Source organism: Loxodonta africana, chromosome 4 (assembly GCF_030014295.1).
Source record: "Loxodonta africana isolate mLoxAfr1 chromosome 4, mLoxAfr1.hap2, whole genome shotgun sequence".
Lineage (NCBI taxonomy): Eukaryota > Metazoa > Chordata > Mammalia > Proboscidea > Elephantidae > Loxodonta > Loxodonta africana.
Genome location: NC_087345.1, coordinates 142893438 through 142918104, shown reverse-complemented (window position 1 = coordinate 142918104; position 24667 = coordinate 142893438). Strand labels below are relative to the sequence as shown.

Sequence of the window (24667 nt, the reverse complement as noted above, 5' to 3'; positions counted from 1 at the left end):
GCTCTGTTCAATACATCTGGGTGAAGCCCTAGAATCTGCATTTCTATCAAGTTCCCAGGTGATGCAGGTGATGCTGGTCCAGGACCACAATTGGAAAACCACTAATCCAAAGGAGACCACCTTAGTCAGTTTTAGAAGCCTCCTGACAAAGTGAAAACTCAGCTTCCTGTGTTCAGTATTTCTACATTTCCTTCCAGGGTGGACCAGAGCTCCCCCATTCTCTTGGATGATCCAGTTCTTGGTGCCCTGGCTAAAAAGCACAAGCGGACCCCAGCATTGATTGCCCTTCGCTATCAGCTACAGCGTGGGGTCGTGGTCCTGGCCAAGAGTTACAATGAGAAGAGGATCAAAGAGAACATGCAGGTGATGAGCAAGGCTGTGGTATCATGGCGCCTAAGTTATAACCTTCACAGATGTTCTTCTTCGTAAGGTTCAAGGCAACTTAGGGCATGTTGGTTTCCCATGCACATATGCCTTATGTGCATTAACTAGGGTTTTTCTCCTTCTTGTAAAACAACCAGAGAGGCAGCGTGTCTGGATGGAAAAGGATTGGACAGAAATCAGAGATTTTCACTCTAGCTTTCACTGCAATGTATTCTGTAAACTTCCGCCACCACCCCCCAGTGCATGAGGCATGTTATTTTCTTCATTTTTAAAGAGAGGTGATTGGATTAGGTCATTTTTCAGTCTCCAATACTCCAGGATTCTTTTGCCAGGAACCAGTTGAAAGTTCTGAGTCACCGTGTCCCCATATGTGTGCACCTCACCAGACACAATGTATGATCCCATCTTACCTACAGGGCCTTTAAATTGCGGAGACCAAGGTTCTGATGACAATCTCTTCCTCCCTGAGTGCAAGTTGAAAGAGACCCCATTCCTGGAGCAACAAAAATGTTATTATCTGGTTTATAAACTTTTTAAAACTTTATATGGTGTAAGAGATAGTAGAGGGAAAAGTAAGTCTCCTCTCAATCCATTCCTCAGTACCCAATCACCCAGTCTTCCTCTGGATATCAATCTCCTTTTGCCTTTTCCTGTACAACTTCCCAGATATTCCCTGCATATAAAGGTATATATGCTCTCTAAAAATTGCTGCAAACTACACAGACTGGCATAATATTACTTTTAAATGTTGATTTCAGAGACACAAGTTTTAACTTTGATCCAAGAATATACACAATTGCGAAGTCAAGCTTGTGCCGTCAATGTGAGAATTGTGTCAATTGAGTCATCTTGCTTGCCACAGCTTTCTAAAATGTGCAATGTTTCACAAACGTGTATAAAATGATATCCATGGTCAAAACTATAACAATAAACTGAACACCTGAGGATCATCTGGGTTATGAAAGAGCACATAATGCCTGTCTGAAGCTCATTGATCATATTTTCCTCCACTGTCGGTGTCCATTCTTCTAACTCTTGTAATAATCAATTGTTCCTTTGACTGTTTTTATAGTTTTGCTACTTAAGGGTATATGACTTCACCTCCTTTTCAACCTACCTGTTATAAAACATTACATAAGTAGAATCACACGGCATTTCTCATTTACTTGCTTCATTTGGCCAACATCAAGTTTGTGAGATTCATTCTAGTGATGCATGCAGCCGTAGTGTATTCATTTTCATTTCTGGGTAGCATTACACTTTATAAATATGTAATAATTTATTTATCCAACTACTGTTAACGGCTTTGTGTTCTTTGATGATTGCTTGTTTGTTTTGCCTTTGAATAATCCTGATAGGAACATTCTTATTACATGGGCGCTAGTGCACACACAGCAAAGCATTCATAGGATATATTCCTAGATATAGGAGTGAAACTGATCGGTAACAGGAGTTGAGTAGGTTCACATTTATTGTTGTTGTTGTTGCTGTTGGTGCCGTCGAGTCAGATACAACTCATAACGACCGTATGTACAATGGAACAAAACACTTCCTGGTCCTGCGCTCTCCTCACAATTACTGTTATGCTTGAGCCCGTTGTTACAGCCGCTGTGTCAATCCACCTTGAGGGTCTTCCTCTTTTTCCATGACCCTGCACTTTACCAAGCATGATGTCCTTCTACAGGGACTGGTCCCTCCTGATAACGTGTCTAAAATATGTGAGACAAAGTCTCACCATCCTAGCTTCTAATGAGCATTCTGACTGTACTTCTTCCAAGACGGATATGTTCGTTCTTCTGGCAGCCCAGGGTATATCCACTATTCTTCACCAGCACCATAATTCAAAGGCATCAGTTCTTCTTAGGTCTTCCTTATTCATTGTCCACCATTCATACGCATATGAGGCAACTGAAAACACCATGGCTTGAGTCAGGTGCACCTTAGTCCTTAAAGTGGCATCTTTGCTTTTTAACACTTTAAGTAGATCTTTTGTAGCAGATTTGCCCAATGCAATGCGTTTTTGGATTTCTTGACTGTTGCTTCCATGGGTGTTGATTGCAGAGCCAAGCTGTAAAATGAAATCCTTGACAACTTCAATCTTTTCTCCATTTATCATGATGTTGTTATTGGTCCAGTTGTGAGGATTTTTGTTTTCTTTATGTTGAGGTGTAAACCATCCTGAAGGCTGTGTTCTTTGATCTTCATCAGCAAGTGCTTCAAGTCCTCTTTCAGCAAGCAAGGTTCTGTCATCTGCAAAACACAGGTTGTTAATGAGCATACAGATTGAAGAACTGTGGTGAAAGGATACAACCCTGACACATCTTTCCTGACACATTTATTTGGTTGTATCAAACTTTTTCCAAAATAATTTTACCTACTTATACTCTTATGAGCCATATACGGTATTCCTCCTTGTTCCATGTTTTAGCCAGCACGTGACATTATTAGCCTTTTACCTTCTTGCTAATCTAGAGGATGTCTAAGAGCCCCTAATCTGATTTTACTTTTTATTGCCCTGATATTAATGTAGTTAAATTTGCATGTATTTATTCATCACGAGTCCCTCTTTTTAAGGTGCCTGTTCAAGTCTTTTGCTCATTTTTGTTAAGTTGTCTATCTTTTTATTTACTTGTAGGAGATATTTATTGCATTATTAGCTAGAGCAGCATAATAAAAAACCCTAAAACTTAGAAGGTAATACAGAAACCACTTACTTCACTCGTGACTCTTGGGATGACAATTTAGAGCCGAACAGTTCTTCTTCTAGACTGGACTCTCTCTTCTGTTTACACTCAAGAGCAGGAATGAGGCACCTCTGTCCCTGGAGCTGACTGGGCTGTTTTCAGTTGTGCCTCAACTCTCCTCCACATAATTTTCATTTTTTAGCTGACTAGCCCAGGATTCATCCAATTTACAATGGAAAGTTTTCAAGAGAGCGAGTGGGTGCATGCTAAGCCTTTTCAGTTCTAGGCTCAGAACTGGCACATCAATGCTTCTGACAAATTCTATTGGCTAAAACAAGTCTAGCCCAGATTTAATGGATGGGCAAAGAGACACCACCTTAAGGGGAAGAACTACATAGTCACAGTACAAAGGGTGTGGATACAGGAAGCTGTGAAGAATTGAGAGGTGTTTTTATAATCAATCTAACACATTTATATATTCTGGATAATAATCATTTCTCACACTTAGATACATTTGTTGAATGTCTTCTTGTATTTTGTGCCTTGTTTTTTCGTTCTTTTAGGGTATATTTTCATGAACAAACGTTCTTAATCTGAAGGTAGTCTAGTTCATTCTGCCTTTCTTTTGTAGCAGATAATTGTGTCCTTTCCTACATTGAAATCTTTGCTATACTCTTTCACAGTTTCTTGCAAAGTGTTCGTAGTTTTTCCTTCCAAGTTTGGGTCTACAATTCACTTGGAATTGATTTTTTAGTACTATGTGAAATAAGAATGCAAATCTATATGTACATTTTTTAAATGGACGTTCAACATCCCAGAACTAATTATTTAAAATTCCGTATTTGCCCAAAGATTTTCATTGCCAAATTTATCCTATATCAAATGTCCCTAAGTCTGCATCTGGCTTCTTTCCTCTATGCAGCTGGCCTACTTACCATGCCATACTGTCTTAATAAAAACAAAAAAGAGAATTTGCTGTCCAGAATGGTACAGATTTCCCCCACTCCTTCTTTAAGAATGTCTTGGCTATTCGATCATTTGGTCTTTTATAAAATTTAGCATCATCTTACCAATTTCATAATGAAAAAAAGGTGGCTGCATGATATAGCACTGAAACTATAGATCCATTTAGGAATAATTAACATCATTACAATATTGAAATTTCCAACCCATAATCATTATATAATAGCAATTATTTGGATGTTTTTACATATTTTTAATTTATTATTTTAATTTTAAATAAGTTAAAAATTTTTAATTTTGTTATCTCACATTTTTATTTAACATTCTCCATGAGAACATTTCCATATTTCATTAGATTTATTCATAGATGGCTAATAATTTTGATACTCCATTGGTAAATTTTTTCTAACTTCCTATTTAGAACTTTTAAAAATGTACAGAAAACTTGAAAAAAAAATGCTGCAATGAACATCCATTCCTTGATTCATCAATTGCTAAAATACAAACACATTTACATATTCTTTCTACATTCACTTATCTATTCTTTCTATAACCATCTCTGAGTTTGTTGTTGTTGTTAGGTGCCATCGAGTCAGTTCCAACTCATAGCAACCCTATGTACAACAAAAGAAAACACTACCTGGTCCTGCACCATCCTCGTAATCTCTGTTATGCTTGAGCCAATTGTTTCAGGCACTGTGTCAGTCCATCTTGTTGGGCATCTTCCTCTTTTTCCCTCACCCTCTGTTTTACCAAGCATGATGTCTTTTTCCAGGGACTGGTCCCTCCTGAATATAATATGTATAATATATATTTATGGATTTACTTGATTCAATATTTTCCCCACATTACTTGTGATGCTTAAATTGTCCTAAATTTAGTCAGTCGAAGGCTTTTCAAACCAGTTTCTTGAGTCGCTTAAACACGACCCCATTAACATTTGGACACTCCCTTTCTTCAGCTATCTCTTAAATTTTTTTTTTTTTTTTCTATTCAGTAAGTCTGGGCATTTTAAGAACTTGAGTTCTTTTCTACATTTTTCTCCCATTTTATCAGGGCCCACCTACTGTAGTGGTATCTGGACAGCGTCTAGTTCTTTTGGTGTCAGGGTAAATGAGGCTGTGGTTCTCAGACTATTAGTCCTGTAGACTACTGTCTTCTACAAGTCTTTGGTTTCATTCTTTCTCTCTCTTTTTTTTTATTCTGCTTTAAGTGGAAGTTTATAGTTCAAGTTAGCTTCTCATACACAAATTTATACACACATTGTCATGTGACCCTAATTGCTCTCCCTATCATGTGACAGCACACTCTTCCTTTCAGCCACAGATTTCCCATAGCCATTCACCAGCTCCATCCCCTTTTTCTTTCTCATCTCACCTATGGACAGGACCTGCCCCTTTAGTTTTATGTATCTACTTGAGCTGACAAGCACTCTCTTCACCAGTATCATTTTATGTCTTATAGTCCAGTCTAAACTTTGTCTAAAGAGTTGGCTTCAGGAATGGTTTTAGTAATGCGCTAACAGAGAGTCCAGGGACCATGTCTTCCAGGGTGCCTCCAGACATAGGCAGATCATTAAGTCAGGTCTTTTTACTAGAATTTGAGTTCTGCAACCCAATTTCTCCTGCTCCATCAGGGACTCTATGTTTTGTTCCCCGTCAGGGCGGTCACTGGTGGTAGCTGGACACCATCTAGTTCTTCTGGTTTCGGGCTGATGGAGTCTTTGGTTTATGTGTCCCTTTCTTTCTCTTGGGCGCATATTTTCCTTGTGTCTTTGGCGTTCCTCCTTCTCCCTTGCTCCGGGTAGGTTGAGACTAACTGATGCACTTTAGATGGCCACTTGCTAACTTTTAAGACCCCAGACGCCTCTCACCCATACACTTTGTTATGTCACTTGACCTAGATGTCCCCAGAAACTGTGGTCCCCAGACCCCGCCCCCCCCACCCCCCGCTACTGTGTCCCTTAAAGTGTTAGGTTGAATTTAGGAAACTTCTTAGCTTTGAGTTTAGTACAGGTGTGCTGTCTTCCCTATATTGTGCGTTGTCCTTCCCTTAGCCTAAAATAATTCTTGTTTTTACTATCTAATTAGTGAACACCCCTTCTCTTCCTCCCCACCCTCGTCACCATCAAAGAATGTTTTCTTCTGTGTTTAAACCTTTTCTTGAGTTCTTATAATAGTGGTCTCATACAATATTTGCCCTTTCGTGACTGACTAATTTCACTCAACGTAACACCTTCCAAATTCCTCCATGTTATGAGATGTTTCATGAATTCATCATTGTTCTTTATCATTGCATAGTGTTCCATTGTGTGAATATACCATAATTTGTTTACCCCTTCATCCACTGATGGGCACCTTGGTGGTTTCCCTCTTTTTGCTATTGTAAACAGTGCTGCAATGAACATGGGTGTGCATATATCTATTCATGTGATGGCTCTTATTTCTCTAGGATATATTCCAAGGAGTGCAATTGTTGGATGATGTGGTAGTTCTCTTTCTACCTTTTTAAGAAAGCATCAAATGGATTTCCAAAGTGGTTTTACCATTTTACATTCCCACCAGCAGTGTATGTGTTCCAGTCTCTCCACAACCTCTCCAACATTTATTATTTTGTGCTTTTTTGGATTAATGCCAACCTTGTGGGAGTGAGGTGGAATCTCATTGTAGTTTTGATTTGCATTTCTCTAATGGCTAATGATCGTGAGCATTTCCTCATATATCTGTTAACCACCTGAATGTCTTCTTTGGTGAAGCGCCTGTTCGTATCCTTTGCCCATTTTTTAATTGGGTTATTTGTGTTTTTGATGTTGAGGTTTTGCAGTACCTTGTAGATTTTAGAGATTAGACACTGATCGGATCTGTCATAGCCAAAAAATTTTTCCTAGCCTTGAGGTCATCTTTTTACTCTTTTGATGATGTCTTTGGATGGGCGTAAGTGTTATATTTTTAGGAGCACCCAGCTATCTAGTTTCTCTTTTGCCATTTGCGCATTGTTAGTAATGTTTTGTATACTGTTTGTGCCATGTATTAGGGCTCCTAGCACTGTCTCTATTTTGTCTTCCATGATCTTTACCATTTCAGATTTTATATTTAGGTCCTTGATCCATTTTGAATTAGTTTTTGTGCATGCTGTGAGGTATGGGTCTTGTTTCATTGTTTTGCAGTTAGGCCAGCACCATTTGTTAAAGGGACTGTCTTTTCCCCATTTAACAGACTTTAGGGCTTTGCCAAATATCAGCTGCCCATATACGGATGGATTTAAGTCTGGATTCTCAATTCTGTTTCATTGGTTTATGTATCCACTGTAGTACCAGCACCAGGCTGTTTTTACTACTGTGGTAGCATAACAGGTTCTAAAATCACGTAGTGTGAGGGCGCACACTTTGTTCTTTTTCAGTAATGTTTTGCTTATCTGGGGCGTCTTCCCCTTCCATATGAAGTTGGCGACTTGTTTTTCCATCTAATTAAAAAATGTCTTTGGAAGTTAGATCGGGATTGCATTGTATCGGGAGATTCTTTGGCTAGAATAGACATTTTCACAATGTTGAGTCTTCCTATCCATGAGCAAGGTATGTTTTTCCACTTAATGTAGGTCTCTTGGTTTCTTGCAGTAGTTTCTTGTAGTTTTCTTTGTATAGCTCTTTTACCCCTCTGCTTAGATTTATTCCTAAGTATTTTATCCTCTTGGGGGCTATTGTAAATGGTATTGATTTGGTGATTTCTTCTTCAACATTCTCTTTGCTCCTGTAGAGGAATCCAACTGGTTTTTGTATCTTTATCTTGTATCCTGATTCTTTGCTGAAATATTCTATTAGTTTCAGTAGTTTTCTTGTGGATTCTTTAGGGTTTTTTGTGTATAAGATCATATCATCTGCAAGTAGAGATACTTTTACTTCTTCTTTACCAACTTGGATGCCCTTTATTTCTTTTTCTAGTTTGATTGCTCTGGCTAGGACCTCCAACACAATGTGGGGAATGCTTTAAGACTCTCTCCATTGCTGATGTTGGCTGTTGGCTTTGTATAAACACCCTTTACTATGTTGACAAATTTCTCTTCTATTCCTATTTTGCTGAGAGTTTTTATCATGAATGAGAGTTGGACTTTGTCAAATGCCTTTTCTGCATCAATTGATAAGATCATGCAGTTCTTGTCTTCTGTTTTATTTTTACCATGGATTACATTAATTGTTTTTCTAATGTTGAAGCATCCCTGCATACCTGGTATGAATCCCACTTGGTCAAGTGAATTATTTTTTTGATATATTGTTGAATTCTATTGGTAAGAATTTTGCTGAGGACTTTGCATCTGCTTTCATGAGGGATATTGGTCTGTAATTTTCTTTTTTTGTGGTGTCTTTCCCTGGTTTTGGTATCAGGGATATACTGGCTTCATAGAATGAGTTTGGGAGTGTTCCATCCTTTTCTATGCTCTGAAATACCTTTAGTCATAGTGTTGTTAACTCTTCTCTGAAAGTTTGGTAGAATTCTTCAGTGAAGCCTTCAGGGCCAGGGCTTTCTTGTTGGAAGTTTTTTAATTACCTGTTCGATCTCTTCTTTTGTTATAGGTTTATTTAGTTGTTCTACTTCTGTTTGCGTTGGCTTAAGTAGGTAGTATGTTTCTAGAAATTTGCCCATTTACTCTAGGTTTTCAAATTTGTTAGAGTACAGTTTTTCATAGTATCCTGTTATGATTCTTTTAATTTCAGTTGGGTCTTTTGTGATATCACCCATCTCATTTTTTATTTGGGTTATTTGCTTCCTCTTCTGTTTTTCTTTCATCATTTTTGCCAGTGGTTTATTGATTTTATTGATCTTTTCAAAGTACCAGCTTTTGGTCTTGTTAACTCTTTCAACTGTTTTTCTATTCTCTATTTCATTTAATTCTGCTCTAATTTTTATTATTTGCCCTCTTCTGGTGCCTGAGGGTTTCTTCTGCTGTTCTCTTTCTCTTTGTTCAAGCTCTGTGTTAATTCGTTGACTTTAGACCTTTTTTCTTTTTTGATGTGTGAGTTTGTTGCTATAAAATGCCATCTGAGCACTGCTTTTGCAATGTCCCAAAGGTTCTGATAGGATATGTTTATATCTCATTTGATTCTATTAATTTCTTTATTCCGTCTTCAATTTCTTCTATAACCCAAGAGTTTTGAGCAAGGTGTTGTTCATTTTCCATATGTTTGATTTGTTTTCTTTGCTTTTTCTGTTATTGATTTCTACTTTTATGGCTTTATGGTCAGAAAAAGATGCTTTGTAATGTTTCAAAGTTTTGGATTCTGTTGAGGCTTGTTTTATGGCCTAATATGCGGCCTATTCTGGAGAATGTTCCACGTGAGTTGGAAAAGAAAGTATACTTGGCTGTGTTGGGTGGAGTCTTCTGTATATACCTATGAGGTCAGGTTGGTTGACTGTGACATTTAGATCTTCCATGTCTTTATTAAGCTTCTTTCTGGATGTTCTGTCCTTCACCAAAAGTGATGTGTTCATGTCTCCAACTATTATTGTGGAGCTGTCAATCTCTCTTTTCTGTGCTGTTAGAGTTTGTTTTACGAATTTTGGAGCCCTGTTGTTGGGTGCATAAATATTTATTATGGTTTTCTCCTTCTGGTGTATTGACCCTTTAACCACTATATACTGCCCTTCCTTATCCTTTGTGGTAGATTTTACTTTAAAGTCTATTTTGTAAGAAATTAATATTGCCACTCCTGCTCCTTTTTGACTGTCGTTTGCTTGCTATATTTTTTCCACCCTTTGACTTTTAGTTTGTTTGTGTCTTTAAGTCTAAGGTGTCTCTTATAGGCAGCATATAGACAGGTCTTTTTTTTATCCAGCATATAGATGGATCTTTTTTTTTACCCATTTTTTCATCCACTCTCTGTCTCTTTATTGGTGCTTTTAGTCCATTTACATTCAGTATAATTATTGATAAGTATGAGTTTACTTCTGTCATTTCAATGTGTTTTTTTGTGTGTGTCGTTGAGTTTCTTTGTTCAACTTAATTTTCTGTGCTGAGTCGTTTCTCTTTATATATTGTCTTTTACTCTTTTTCATTGTTGTTATTTTTGTATTTGCTGAGTCTTTATATTTTTCTTGTTTTTTATTTTGATGTGTAGGATTGTTAGTTTCCTTTGTGGTTACCTTAATATATACCCCTGTTTTTCTATGTTTAAACCAATCTTCTATTTCTATATTGCCTTGACTTCCTCTCCATAGGAAAGATTTATAACTACATTTTTTAGTCCCTCTTTTTTGTTTTAATGTTGTCATCTTTTACATAATGACGTCTCTGTTTCCCTGTTTTGAGCATTTTAGCTTTGATTTATTTTTCTGATTTCCCTATCTGGGCTGATATCTGGTTGCTTTCTTCTGTGTTCTAGTTTTTGGTTGTTATCTGATGTTACAGTATTTCTATGGAGGGCTCCCGCTAGTATTTCTTGTAATTGTGGTTTGGTTTTTGCAAACTCCCTAAATTTCTGTTTGTCTGGAAATATCCTAATTTTGCCATTATATTTGAGAAACAGTTTTGCTGGATATGTAATTCTTGGCTGGAATTTTTTTTCTTTCAAAGCTTTATATATGTCATCCCTTTGCCTTCTCGCCTGCATGGTTTCTGCTGAGTAGTCGGAGCCTAGTCTTACTGACTCTACTTTGTAGATGACTTTTTGTTTATCCCTAGCTGCTCTTAAAATTCTCTCTTTATTTTTGATTTGGCAAGTTTGATTATAATATGTCTTGGTAACTGTCTTTTAGAATCTACCTTGTGTGGGGTTCGATGAGCATCTTGAATTGATATCTTCTCATCTTTCACAATATCAAGAAAGTTTTCTGCCAATAAATCTTCAACAATTATGTCTGTATATTCTGTTATCCACCCCCCGCCTCCCCCCACCCCCCCCCCCGCAGCCTTTCTATTAGTCCAATCACCAGTAGTATTCCTCTTGATAGAGTCTCAAATAATTCTTGGGTTTTCTTCTTTTTTTTAATTCTTTTATCTGATTTTCCCTCAAATATGTTGGTACCAAGTGCTTTATCTTCATTCTCACTAATTCTGACTTACATTGCTTCAATTCTGCTCTTATGACTTTCAATTGAATTGCCTAATTCTGAAATTTTATTGTTAATCTGAATTTCTCTTAGCTGTCCCTCTGTGGATTCTTGCAGCCTATTAAATTTGTAATCATACTCCTTTCTAATCTGCTTAAGTTCCTTTAATGCTTTGTCTGTGCATTCCTTGGCTTTTCTGCATTTTGCCTGATCTCCTTCCTGAACTTTTGACTAGTTCTGTATGCTACCCTTTTGTATTCTACCTCTGTTAATATCAGGGAGTTCTCTTCATTAGGAAGATTTGTTGATTCTTTGCTGTGGGAGTTTGCTGAAACCATCGTGGTCTGCCTCTTTAACTGATTTGCTATTGACTGTTTTCTCTGAGCCATCAATAAGTTATTGTATTTATTTACTTTATGTTTGCTGTCTCCTAGCTTCTTCTTTTGTTTGTCTTCATATGCCCAGATAGGCTGCTCAAGCTCTAACACCCTATCACCAGGTGGTTAGAGCTGTTACTAGGTATGTGAGCCCAGGAGTCCATTCACTTTTCTTGTATGGATTCAGCTAAAGTGTCCAGATAGTCAGTCACCAAATGTTTGGTGCAGACTCTCACCTACAGTCCTAGAAGAACAGGAGTGATTGGTGTAGGCACAGGTATCTGTGTACAGTAGGAGGTCACGCACTGAGCAACTCAAGGGGCTGACAACCCACCCCTGAGTGTCTGTGAGGAAAGCATGACACTGTTCCCTAGGCCTCATAGGTGAGTGGGTTTTGCATCCAGACTGTGGGCACCCAATGCTGTTGGCTGTAAGGACTAAGAGACAACACTTATTCTTAGACCTCTGTCACGGGTAGCTAGGTATCATTGGTGGAGTCACCAGTCCTCAGGCCCTGATGTGGGTACGTGAGGACTCTGCTTAATAGGCAGGAAGGTGTCAAATGTCACAAACTTGCCTTTCCACAAAGTAGCTGAAACAGTTGTAGCTAGACTTCAGGCATATGCCCTATTTTACTGTGCTAATGAGGGCATATGCTGTTGAGGAACCACACAGGTTTATGCAGGGGTGAAAAGGCATTCAAAGTCCATGGAGCCTTTATACCTGTGCATAGGCAAAGGAGCTCTTTCTGCCCTGAGTTCCTGGCTTAGGGGAGATGGCAGATTATTTTTTCCCTGTTTGTTAATTTGTTCTTTCTCCAAGGCTGGGAGAATGGCTCAGAGCGGGTGCAGGGTCCTTCTTCTGGCCCAGGGGATACAGTCAGCTGGGACTCAGTGCACAGCAGGAAGGGAGCAGCTAAGTGGGTGAGAAGTTTTTCCCAAAGGGGTATTTTTGGATCATGGTAGGTTACACACAAGTACTTATTGTTTGCCAATTGTGGACCACTTCTCACTTGTTCTGGAGGGTTGAACAGACTCTCCACTGTTCGCCTCCCCCAATGTGGAAAACACATCCCGAACACCTCTTCTTCCCTCACCACTCTCACAGCAGTGGAAGGATCAGCCTGCCGTGTGCCAGCTCCCTCTGGGTCAGGTCTGGCCACTGCTCACTGCTTCTTAACATTTTCTCCCACCCCCTGCCACTCAGTCGGATTCCTCAGCTTTGTCTTTGATGTTCAGGGCTCCTAAAACCATACCAAACCCAGTGCTGTCGAGTTGATTCCGACTCAAAGCGACCCTATAGCCAGAGTAGAACTGCCCCATAGATTTTCCAAGGAATGCCTGGCGGATTCGAACTGCCAACCCTTTGGTTAGCAGCCGTAGCACTTAACCACCACGCCACAGGGGTTTCCATCAGGGCTCCTAGCTTGTCACATACAATTGATTCACTTGTTTTTTCCAGTCTTTGTTGTAAGAGGAATCACAGGAAGCATCTGACTACTCAGCCAACTTGGCCACGTACGTTCTTCTTTCTCTTTATTCTGGTCAAGTAGAGACCAATAGATGTATCTTAGATGGCCACTCACAAGCTTTTAATACCCCAAATACTACTGACCACAGCAGGATGTAGGACAATATTTTATGAACTATGTTATGTCAATTAACCGAGTTGTTCCACAACACTATATTTCTAAACCTTAAAACCGAATCAATTTCTCTAGGTGTTTGGTTATGTTTAAGGAGTATTCATAACTGTGCCTTCTATGTGCTTTATTACATATACGAATGTACATGCATGCACATGCATATGTATATGTACATATACCTATAGATAAATGTATCCATGCACTTATATGTACTGACATATTCATACCCATACACACATATGTTTATATACATATTTGATAACCACACACATATTTTTGGTTTTTGTTGCAAAACTATATTTGTCATATCCTTTACAAATAACATCCTTTTCTCTAGTGCACTTCACTGACAACATTAACTTTTGTCAAGTTGTGTGCTCTTTACCCACATTCAACGTCATCATTACCATCACCCAAAATAACAATGTCTACTATCTTGAGAGTGCTTTCAGCTATCTCCCCTCCACTCATCCCTGGTAATCACCAGTGAGCATTGATATTTGTGTGTGTGTGTGTTTGTGTGTGCGTGTGTGTGTAGACATGCCTTCTATATAAGTGCAATTAAACAATATTTGTTCTTTCGTGGTTGACTGATATCACTCATCATAATGTCCTCCATATTCATCCATGATAAAAGACATAAAAAGATTCATCATTCTTCTTTATGGTTGTGTTGTTGTTGTTAGATGCCATCGAGTTGGTTCCGCCTCATACTAACCATACGCACAACAGAACAAAATGGGGCCCAGTCCTATGCCATCCTTAAAATCGTTGTTATGCTTCAGCCCATTGTTGCAGCCACTGTGTCAATCCATCTCGTTGAGGGTCTTCCCCTTTTCCACTGACCCTGTACTTTACCAAGCATGACATCCTTCCCCAAGGACTGATCCCTCCTGACAACATGTCCAAATTATGTAAGACCCAGTCTCACCATGCTTGCTTCTGAAGAACATTCTGTTTCTACTTCTTCCAAGACAGATTTGTTTGTTCTTTCAGCGGTTTACGATATATTCAATATTCTTCACCAACACCACAATTCAAAGCCATCAATTCTTCTTCAGTCTTCCTTATTCATTGTCCAGCTTTCTCATGCATATCATGCAATTGAAAATACCATGGCTTGGGTCATGCGTACTTTAGTCTTTACAGTGACATCTTTGTTTTCAACTCTTTAAAGAGGTCCTTTGCAGCAGATTTGCCCAATGCAATGTGTCTTTTGATTTCTTGGCTGCTACTTCCATGGGCGTTGATTGTGGATCCAAGTAAAATGAAATCCTTGACAACTTCAATCTTATCTCTGTTTATCATGATGTTGCTTATTGGTCCAGTTGTGAGGACTTTTGTTTTCTTTATGTTGAGGTGCAATCCATACTGAAGACTGTATTCTTCGATATTCATCTGTAAGTGCTTCAACTCCTCTTTCAGCAAGCAAGGTTTTGTCATCTGCATAATGCAAGTTGTTAATTAATCTTCCTCCACTTCTGATGCCCCATTCTTCTTCATATAGTCCAGCTTCTTGGATTATTTGCTCAGCATACCAGTTGAATAGGTATCGTGAAAGGATACAACCCTGATGCACACCTTTCCTGACTTTAAACCACTCGGTATCCCCCTGCTCTGTCCAAATAACTGCCTCTTGATCTATTTATACATTTCTCATGAGCACAATAAGTGTTCTGGAATTCCTATTTCTCATAATGTTATCCATAACTTGTTATGATCCTGACAGTCGAATGCCTTTGCATAGTTAATAAAACACGGGTAAACATCCTTCTGGTATTGTCTTCCTTCAGCCAGGATCCATCTGACATCAGCAATGATATGCCTAGTTCCACCTGCTCTTCTTAATCCAGACTTAATTTCAGGCAGCTCCTTTTTGATACACTGCTGCAGTGGCTTTTGAATAGTCTTCACCAAAATTTTGCTTCCGTGTGATATTAATGATATTGTTAGATAATTTCCACATTCGGTTGGATCATCTTTCTTGGGAATAGGCATAAAGATGGGTTTCTTCCAGTAAGGTGGCCAGGAAGCTGTCTTTCATATTTCTTGGCGTAGATGAGTGAGCACTTCCAGTTCCAAATCCATTTGTTGAAACGTTTCAATTGATATTCCATCAATTCCTGGAGCCTTGTTTTTTGCCAGTTCCTTCAGTGAAGCTTGGACTTCTTCCTTCAGTACCATCAGCTCCTGATCATGTATGTGCTCCCTCTCAAAATGGTTGAACATCGACCAATTCTTTTTCGTATAATGACTCTCTGTATTCCTACCATCTTCTTTTGATACTTTCTGCGTCGTTTAATATTTTCCCCGTAGAATCCTTCACTATTGTAAGTCGAGGCTTGAGTTTTTTCTTCAGTTCTTTCAGCTTGAAAAAAGCCGAGCATGTTCTTCCCTTTTGGTTTTCTATCTCCAGCTGTTTGCACATATCGTTATACTTTACTTTGTCTTCTTGGGCCGCCCTTTGAAATCTTCAGTTCTTTTACTTCATCATTTCTTCCTTTTTCTTTAGCTGCTTGACGTTCAGGAGCAAGTTTCAGAGTCTCCTCTGACATCCATCTTGGTCCTTTCTTTCTTTCCTGTCTTTCTAATGACCTCCTACTTTCTTCATGTATGATGTCCTTGATGTCATTCCACAACTTGTCTGGTCTTCGGTCATTAGTGTTCAACGAGTCAAATCTATTCTTGAGATGGCCTCTAAATTCAGGTGGGATATACTCAAGGTCGTATTTTGGCTATTGTGGACTTGCTCTGATTTTCTTTAGTTTCAGCTTGAACTTGCATATGAGCAATTGATGGTCTGTTCCACAGTCGGCTCCCAGCCTTGCTCTGATTGATGACCTTGAGCTTTTCCATTATCTCCACAGATGTAGTCGATTTGATTCCTGGCGAGGTCCATGTGTATAGCTGCCATTTAAATTGGTGGAAAAAGGTATTTGCAATGAAGAAGTTGTTGGTCTTACAAAATTCTATCATTCGATCTCTGGCATTGTTTCTATCACCAAGGACACATTTTCCAACTACCAATCCTTCTTTGTTTCTGACTTTCTCATTCCAATCACCAGTAATTATCAATGCATTCTGATTGTATGTTCGATCAATTTCAGACTGCAGAAGCTGATAAAAATCTTCAATTTCTTCATTTTTCGCCTTAGTGGTTGGTGCATAAATTTCAATAATAGTCATATTAACTGATTTTCCTTGTAAGTGTATGGATATTATCCTATCTCTGACAGCGTTGTACTTTAGGAAAGATCTTGACATGTTCTTTTTGACGATGAATGCAACACCACTCCTCTTCAAGCTGTCATTCCCAGCATAGTACACTTGAGGATTGTCCAATTCAAAATGGCCAATACCAGTCCATTTCAGCCCACTAATGCCTAGGATATCGATGTTTGTATGTTCCCTTTCATTTTTGATGATTTCCAATTTTCCTAGATTCATGCTTCGTACATTCCAGGTTCTGATTTTTAATGGATGTTTGTACCTGTTTCTTCTCATTTTGAGTCCTGCCACATCAGCGAATGAAGGTCCTGAAAGCCTTACTCCATCCACATCATTAAGGTCAACTCTACTTTGAAGAGGAAGCTCTTCCCCAGTTGTCTTCTGAGTACCTTCCAACCTGGCTCATCTTCCTGCACTATATCAGACAATGTTCTGTTGCTATTCATAAGGTTTGCACTGGCTAATTCTTTTCAGAAGTAGACTGCCAGGTCCTTCCTTCACAAATACACACACACAAACATGCTACGGTTGGGTAATATTCCATTTTATGTATGTTCTACTTTTTTTATTAAGCTTTAGGTGAAGGTTTACAGAGCAAATTAGTTTCTCATTAAACGATACACCTATTATTTTGTAAAATTGATTGCCAATACTGCAACATGTCAACACTCTCCCCTTCTCGAATTTGGGTTCCCCGTTTTCATTTCTCCAGATTTTCTTTCTTCTCCTGCTTTCTTGTCCTTGCCCCTGGGCTAGTGTGACCATTTAGTCTTGTATACATGGTTCAGCAGGTATATTATTGTTTGTTTTATGGGCCTGTCTAATCTATGTCTGAAGGGTGAACGTCAGGAGTGACTTCAGTACTGAGTTAAAAGGGTGTCCAGGAACCATGCTCTCGGGTTTCTCCAGTCTCTGTCAGACCAGTAAGTCTGGACTTTTTTTTTTTAAGTTGTAATTTTGTTCTACATTTTCCTCCAGCTCTGTCCAGGAGCCTCTCTCGTGGTCCCTGTTACAGCAGTGTGTGGTGGTAGCCAGGCATTATCTAGTTGTGCTGACTTGGGCTGGTGGAGGCTCTGTTGGTTGTGACCCATTTGTCCTTGGAATAATCTTTCCTTTGTGTCTTTGGTTTTCTTCCTTCTCCCTTGTTCGAGTCAGGATGGAACCAGCGAAGTATCTTAGGTGGCTGATCACAAGCTTTAAAGACCTCAGATGCTACTCACCAAAGTAAGATGTAGAATATTTTCTTTATAAAATATGTTATGCCTATTGAGCTAGATGTCCCCCAAGACCATGGCCCCCATTCCTCAGCCCAGTAGCTAGGCCCCTCAGGAAGTTTGGATGTGCCTTTGAACCTTCTTTGACTTTGCACTGGTCAGGTTTTGCTGACTTCCCAGTATTGTGTACTGTCTTACCCTTCATCAAAATTACCACTTATCTATTGTCTAGTTAGAGTTTTTCCCTCCTCTGCCTTGTAACCATCAAAGATTGTTTCTTTCTGTGTGTAAAACATTTTATGAGTTTTTTATAATACTGGTATCGCACAATATTTGTACTTTTGTGATTGACTGATTTCATTCAGCATAATGCCCTCTAGATTCATCCATGTTGTGAGATGTTTCACAGATTCATAATTGTTCTTTATCATTGTGTAGTATTCCACTGTGTGTATGTACCAGGTTTGTTTATCCATTCATATGTTCATGGGCACTTAGATTGTTTCCATCTTTTTGCTGTTGTCAATAATGTTACACTGAACATGGGTGTGCATATGTCTATTTGTGTGATGGCTATTATTTCTCCAGGATGTGTTCCTAGGTGTGGAATTGCTGGATTGTATGGTTTTTCTATTTCTACCTTTTTAAGGAAGCTCCATAACATTTTCCAAAATGGTTGTGTCATTTTACATTCCCATAGGGAATGCTTAAGAGTTCCAAACTCCCACAACCTCTCCAACATTTGTTATTTTCTGTTTTTTTCTTTGTTTTGATTCCTACCAGTAATGTTAGGGTGAAATGGTAGCTCATCATAGTTTTGGTTTGCATTTCTCTAATGGCTAGTGATCACAAGCATTTCCTCATGTGTCTCTGAGCCACCTGAATGTCTTCTTTGGTGAAATGTCTGTTCATCTCCTTTGCCCATTTTTTAATTGCACAATTTGTCTTTTTTTTGTAGAGATGTTGGATTTTCCTATAGATTTTAGAGATTAGAACTTTGCCAGATATATCCTAGCCAAAAACTTTTTTCCAGTCTGTAGGTTCTCTTTTTCCATCTCAAATTATGCTGTTGGTATTCGGACAGGGCTGCTTTGTTTTCGTAGATTGTTTTGGGTAGAACTGACAATTTCACAATGTTGAGTCTTCTATTCATGAGCATGGTATCTTTTTTCTATTTATATAGGTTTCTTGCAGTAGTTTTTTTTTTTTTTTTCTCTGTTTTTTTGGTACAGGCCTCTTTTTACATCCCTGGTTAGATTTATTCCTAAGTATTTTAATTTTTTTAGGGGGCTATTATAACTGGTATTGCTTTCTGCAGTTCTCTTTATTGGTATGTAGGAATCTAACTGATTTTTGCATGTTTATCTTGTATCCTGCCACTCTGCTGGATCTTCCTGTTAGTTCCATAGTTTTCTTGTGGAGTCTTCCGGGTTCTCTATGTATAATATCATATCATCCGCAAATAGAGATAGCTTTACTTCTTCCTTACTGATTTTGACGCACTTTATTTATTTATTTATTTTTCTTGCTTTATTGCTCTAGTTAGGACTTCCTGCATAATGTTAAATAGGAGTGGTGATAAAGAGCATGCTTGCCTTATTCCTATTCCCAGGGAGAAGGTTTTCAGCCACTCTCCATTAAGAATGATGTTGGTCGTTGGTTTTGTATAGATGCCCTTTTTTAGGTTCTGGAATTTCACTTCCATATTTGTTTTATTGAGTGTTTTTATCAGGAATGGGTGTTGGACTTAGAGAATAACTTCTCTGTGTCGAATGAGATGATCATGTGATATTTTGTTTTATTTATGCGGTGGATTATGTTGTTTGATTTTCTCATGTTGAACCATCTTGGCATACTCGATATGAAACCCACTTGGTCGTGGTATATTATTTTTTTGATATGATGCTGAATTCTATTGTCTAGAATTTGGTTGAGAATTTTTGCGTCTATCGTCTTGAAAGATATTGGTCTGCAATTTTCTAATTTTGTAATGTCTCTGCCTGTTTTTGTTATCAGGGTTCTGCTGGCTTCGTACAATGAATTTAGAAATATGCTTTCCTTTTCGATGCTCTAAAAAATTTTGAGTAGTAATCATGCAAGCTCTTCTCTGAAAGTTTGGTAGAATTCTCCAGTGAAACCATCTGGGCCAGGAATTTTGAGGGGTTGGGAGTTTTTTTATTATTATTTCAATCTGTTTTCTTGTTAATAGTCTTTTCAGATTTTCGACCTCAGTTTATGTTAGTTTAGGTAGGTAGTGTGTTTATAGAAATTTGTCCGTTTCTCCTAGGTGTTCATATCTGTTGAAGTATAGTTTTTCATACTACTGTGTTATGATCCTTTGTATTTCAGTTGGATCTGTTGTAATGTCCCCCATTTCATTTCTTATTTGCGCTATTTGCTTCCCTTCCTGTTTTTCTTTTGTCAGTTTTGCCAGTGGTTTGTAAATTTTATTGATCCTTTCAAAGAACCAACTTTTGGCTTTATTGGTTCTTTTATTGTTTTTGTGTTCTCTGTTTCATTTATTTTGGCTCTGATCGTTATTATTTCCAGTCTTTTGGTGGTTGTGGGCTTCTTTGTTCTCTATTTCTTCAAATTGCATAGCTAATGTTTTGATTTTCTTCCTTTCTTCTGTTACAGTGAGTGTATCTATTGCTATAAATTGACTTCTGAGCACTGTTTTTGCTGTGTCCCAAAGGTTTTCCTTTGATGTGCTTTCATTCTCATCTGCTTACAGAAACTTTTTTATTCCATCTTTGATTTCTTCTATTACCCAGTGGTTTCTAAGCAAGGTGTTATTTAGTTTCCATGCATGTGATTTTTTCCGTTGTGCTTGTTTTTATTAATTCCTACTTTTATGGCACTGTGATCAAAGAAGATGCTTTGCATTATCTTAGCATTTGGATCTTGTTGAGGGTTGCATTGTGGTCTAAGATATGGTCTATCCTGGAGAACATTCCTTTTGTGATTGACTTATTTCAATCTTATTAAATTTCCAACTTTGAGAACACTCCAGCCTTTGCTCTTCTTCTTTGAGCCTTATCCATCAATCTCTTAAAACAAAACAAAATAAAAACATGTAGCCTTATCGGAGGGTTTGGCAAATGGCTCAAAGATAGAGAAATCATAAGTCTTGACTCACCTGGGAATATCCCAGTGTTCACCAATCCCAGGACAACCAGTGCCTCGTCTGGTTTAGAGCCCTTTTTTCCGTCTCAAAAAAGTTACTAATTTTTTAATTATGATAAAGCAATGATTAATTTACAACAAATAACACTTATATAGTACTGAGTCTCCCTATGTAAGAAAAAGATAGTTCAATCTATTCAATCCTTTTTATTTATTCTCTGATAGTATTTTAAAATCTTCTTCACAAATAGCTAATATTTTCCTATAAATTTACTTCTAGGCAATATATCTAATTACCACCAACATAAGTGGAATTTTTCTTCTACTTTAGTTTCTAACGGCTGTTTGTTAGGATTTAGACAATTCACTGATTTTTGTTCATTGATTTCTGAACCTAGACATATTTTTGTTTATATTAATGACTCTCCTGGGTATTAGTGATTGGGAATTTTACAGTCTAAAAATAATTTAAGTTTTTTTCTCTACCTCTTGAAAGGTTTTTGAATTCCAGTTGACTTCAGAAGACATGAAGGTCCTAGACGACCTAAACAGAAATTTTCGCTATGTTACCTTTGACACGTACGTATTTGGTAGAGATATTAGCTTTAATTAATTTTCAGGTGAGGAAAGTAGGAGAGTCCTTAACATTTACCTCAGTACCGGAAAGACATAAGACGGGAGCTTACACGAAACTCTCAGACTGGGTTCATGTCAAAGCTTTGTTCACTGAACCAGCAAAAGAGTGAGAGGGACCAAAGGTCAGCTTGGAAGCTCACCAGTATTCTGCTCTCTCTACTCCATATAATTTTCCAGAGAAAACCAACATCATTGGTGAATTGAACTCTTCCATGTATGCTTCTCATCTCTACAACAAAGTACTAGACATATGCTTTGGATATTAGTGTTGTCACTTAATGAAATGTTTCCAAAATTGTTTTTATCATTGTCTTCCCCAAAACCTGCTCAGTTCCTCAAACCTCTTCAAAGGCATCTCCATTAGCTTTCTGTTCCAAGCCAGAAATTTCCATCAACTCCCTTAGATTTTGTGAATTTTACTTCTCAGTAGTTTTCAAATCTCTGCGTTCCTTTCCCTTCTGTGTTTGTTCATGGCCCAGACACCGCACTTGTGTCCTGAAGGAGTGGCCTTTGTATGAACACCTGTGGCTTTTGTTTTCTGAAATACGGAGCTCTCAATGCAAAGGAGGAAGAAGGTTAAGAGAACAGAGATTAAAACCAAAGAAAGGGTGTGGAAACAAAACCCCTCAATGTCAGAGACCACTTTTAGCCAACAAAATATCTTTACTATTCCTACATGACCTAATGATAGGACTCTGAAAAGGACATTCATTATAAATGTGGGAAAGCCAGGAAGTGTTTCCTTCTGCTGTAGGAATTTTAACTCATGATAGAAATAAAGTGATCATCTGTGAAAGGGATTAGCACAGTGACATATGATTAGCACACAAAAATGGGTAGGTATATTATTATCGTTGGTAATATTTTTAACAGTATACTGAAAACTAGGAAAATGGTGCAAAGAAAAAGCAGGAAACAGTCATTTCTACCATTAATTAAATATTGTAATTGCAATTAATCATTTTCTATCACTTTCTACTTTGTGGTGTTATTATATTTAGGGATCTCACTATATAGTAAACCTGTTGGAGATGCAACCATATCTTACACATGTCATTGTATCTATTTCTGAAAAAAGGAATAGACGGCATGTGGTAGGCAGTTACTAGGAGATGAATGAATTAGTGAAGTAGAGAGAAATTGCTCTCAACAATCTGTATTATCCTAAAATATTTATTAGTGCTGAGCATGAACATGGACTTACACTTGTTAACACAAGGAAGATAAGTTTCTGCTTTCAGTCATAATTCAAGTGAAAACACACAGGATGTCTCTTTGCTTCTTTGAGAGACATAGCTAAGGGAGGGCAATATGTTTGTACATTTCGTATGTCCCTTCCTGTTAAGTTCCAGGCCTGGGAATATAATTTTAATTGTTTAATTATTATTTTCTAAATCTATTTACTAAAAAGTCATGCTTATAAACTAAGAAATGCAGACTTTACAAGCAGCCAGTTAATAAAAAACTTTCATCCTAAGGCTAGGTTCATAGAACCACTGTTGTTGTTGAAATAGTCTTTGAATCTACATTGTGTGCTTTTCTTTCTCTTTCTAGTCTTATTGACCACCCGAATTATCCATTTTCTGACGAGTATTAATGAGGTGGCCTTTGTCATGACTTCTTCCAGAAGGCCCTGCTTGTGGATAGGATGCAGAAAACATCTCAGATGCTGGTGATGAGAGATAGCACCTTTGCTTAAATCCATGCTGCTTAGCAACTCACACTCAGCCAGAGATGTGTCCATAGGTCATCAAGGAAAGGCACTATTTTTGTCATTTTGGGAAAAACAATAAAGCTTTTTTTTTTTCTGCATAAATAGTCTTATCCTTTTCGGTCTCTGTTATTTACCTTCTTTGTTTCCTTAACTCAACCAGGCCAAAAATTCTGACTGAAGTAGATTTCTACTGAAGCAGAAGAAAGAAGAAGTAGATGGTGAGGGAGATAACTACTGTAATGGGAAAGAGGAATGCCTTAGCCATCTAGAGCTTCTTTAACAGAAATACCACAAGTGGATGGCTTTAACAAAGAGAAGTTTATTCTCTCACAATGCAGTAGGCTAGAATTACAAACGCTGGGCGTCAGCTCCAGGGGAAGGCTTTCTCTCTATGCTGGCTCTGGAGGAAGGTCCTTGTCATCAGTCTTACCTTGGTCTGGGATCATCTCAGCACAAGAACCTCAGGTCCAAAGGACATGATCTGCTCCTGGCACTGTTTTCTTGGTGATATGAGGTCCCCCTGAATCTCTGCTCACTTCTCTGTTTTGTATCTCAAAGAGATTGGCTTAACACACTGTATAATCTTGCCTATCTCATCAATATGACTGCCATTAATCCATCTCATTTCATCATACTGATAGGATATGTACAACACACGGGGAAATCACATAAACGGTGGACAATCACAAAATACTGGGACTCATGGCCCAGCTAAGTTGACAAGATACTTTGGGGGGACACAATTCAATCCATGACAAAGAGGCAGGTGATATTCATGTTTCCTGACTATGTTATAAGGAAATCCAGGTGGTGAGGGCTCTAGATCATAGACAATGAATTTCTCAATCTCATAAAATCATGATCTCTTTGGTAAAAGAATCACATCCCAGAGTATAATTCTAAACCCCCATGATTCAGTAACTCACTCTGACTCAGGAACGACTTCTAAAATAAAAATATTTATAAGTGCAGTGTTTTCAACACGACTTTTGACATTCTTGTACACTGCAAGCCAGTTTCTAGAAGGAGATAATATTTTCACTGAAATACTAGGCATCATAGCACCTATAGTGATCTGCACTTCAGCTTGACCTTCAAATTCTGGGCGTCCTTGGGAGAGTAGTGCACATATGAACATGACATGTTGTTGGGAAAAAATAAAGACTATTGCTCTAGCCATCTCTCCTTTGTAGTGTGACTAAAGAATGCATATCAGATAGGCTGATTCATCCTACTTATTTTGCCTAACAGTCTTTCAAGACTTAGGGAATCCAAAAGCCCTCCATCCCAATCTGTCACAGTCCATTGCCACATTTATGAGGGAAGAAAGTGAAAGTGAGGGTAGGCTAGGAAGCCTCCTCTTGGGGACTAGTGATGAAAAGTTAGCCAATGAAATAACATTTTTCTCACCATTCATGCACTTGATTCATGTTATGGGCTCAATTGTGTACCCAAAAAAGATGGTGAAATTTCAACCCTCAGTTCCTGTGAATGTGACCTTTTTGGGAATAGTGTCTTTGCAGACGTAATTAGTTAGCATGTGCTTGTACTAGAGTAGAGTGGGCCCTAATCCAATATGACAGATGTCTCTTCAAAAAAAGAAAGAGACACAGACAGTAACGAAAAACAATGTCAGCCATGTGAAGATGGTAGAGT

The 24667-nt window shown here is 38.2% G+C and overlaps 1 protein-coding gene across 2 annotated transcripts in view; it reads left to right on the top strand.

Annotated features, from left to right (window-relative positions):
* Positions 1-23072, top strand: part of LOC100660482 (aldo-keto reductase family 1 member C1-like) — a 35452-nt gene extending 12380 nt beyond the window's left edge. For both annotated transcript variants that reach the window (XM_064284819.1, XM_003410750.3), the window contains 3 exons: positions 198-363; positions 21158-21240; positions 22852-23072. In XM_064284819.1, coding sequence (XP_064140889.1) covers positions 198-363; positions 21158-21240; positions 22852-22894 — 292 coding nt within the window. In that variant the 3' untranslated portion in view covers positions 22895-23072. The remainder of the gene's footprint in view (positions 1-197; positions 364-21157; positions 21241-22851) is intronic.
* Positions 23073-24667: the final 1595 nt, after the last annotated feature.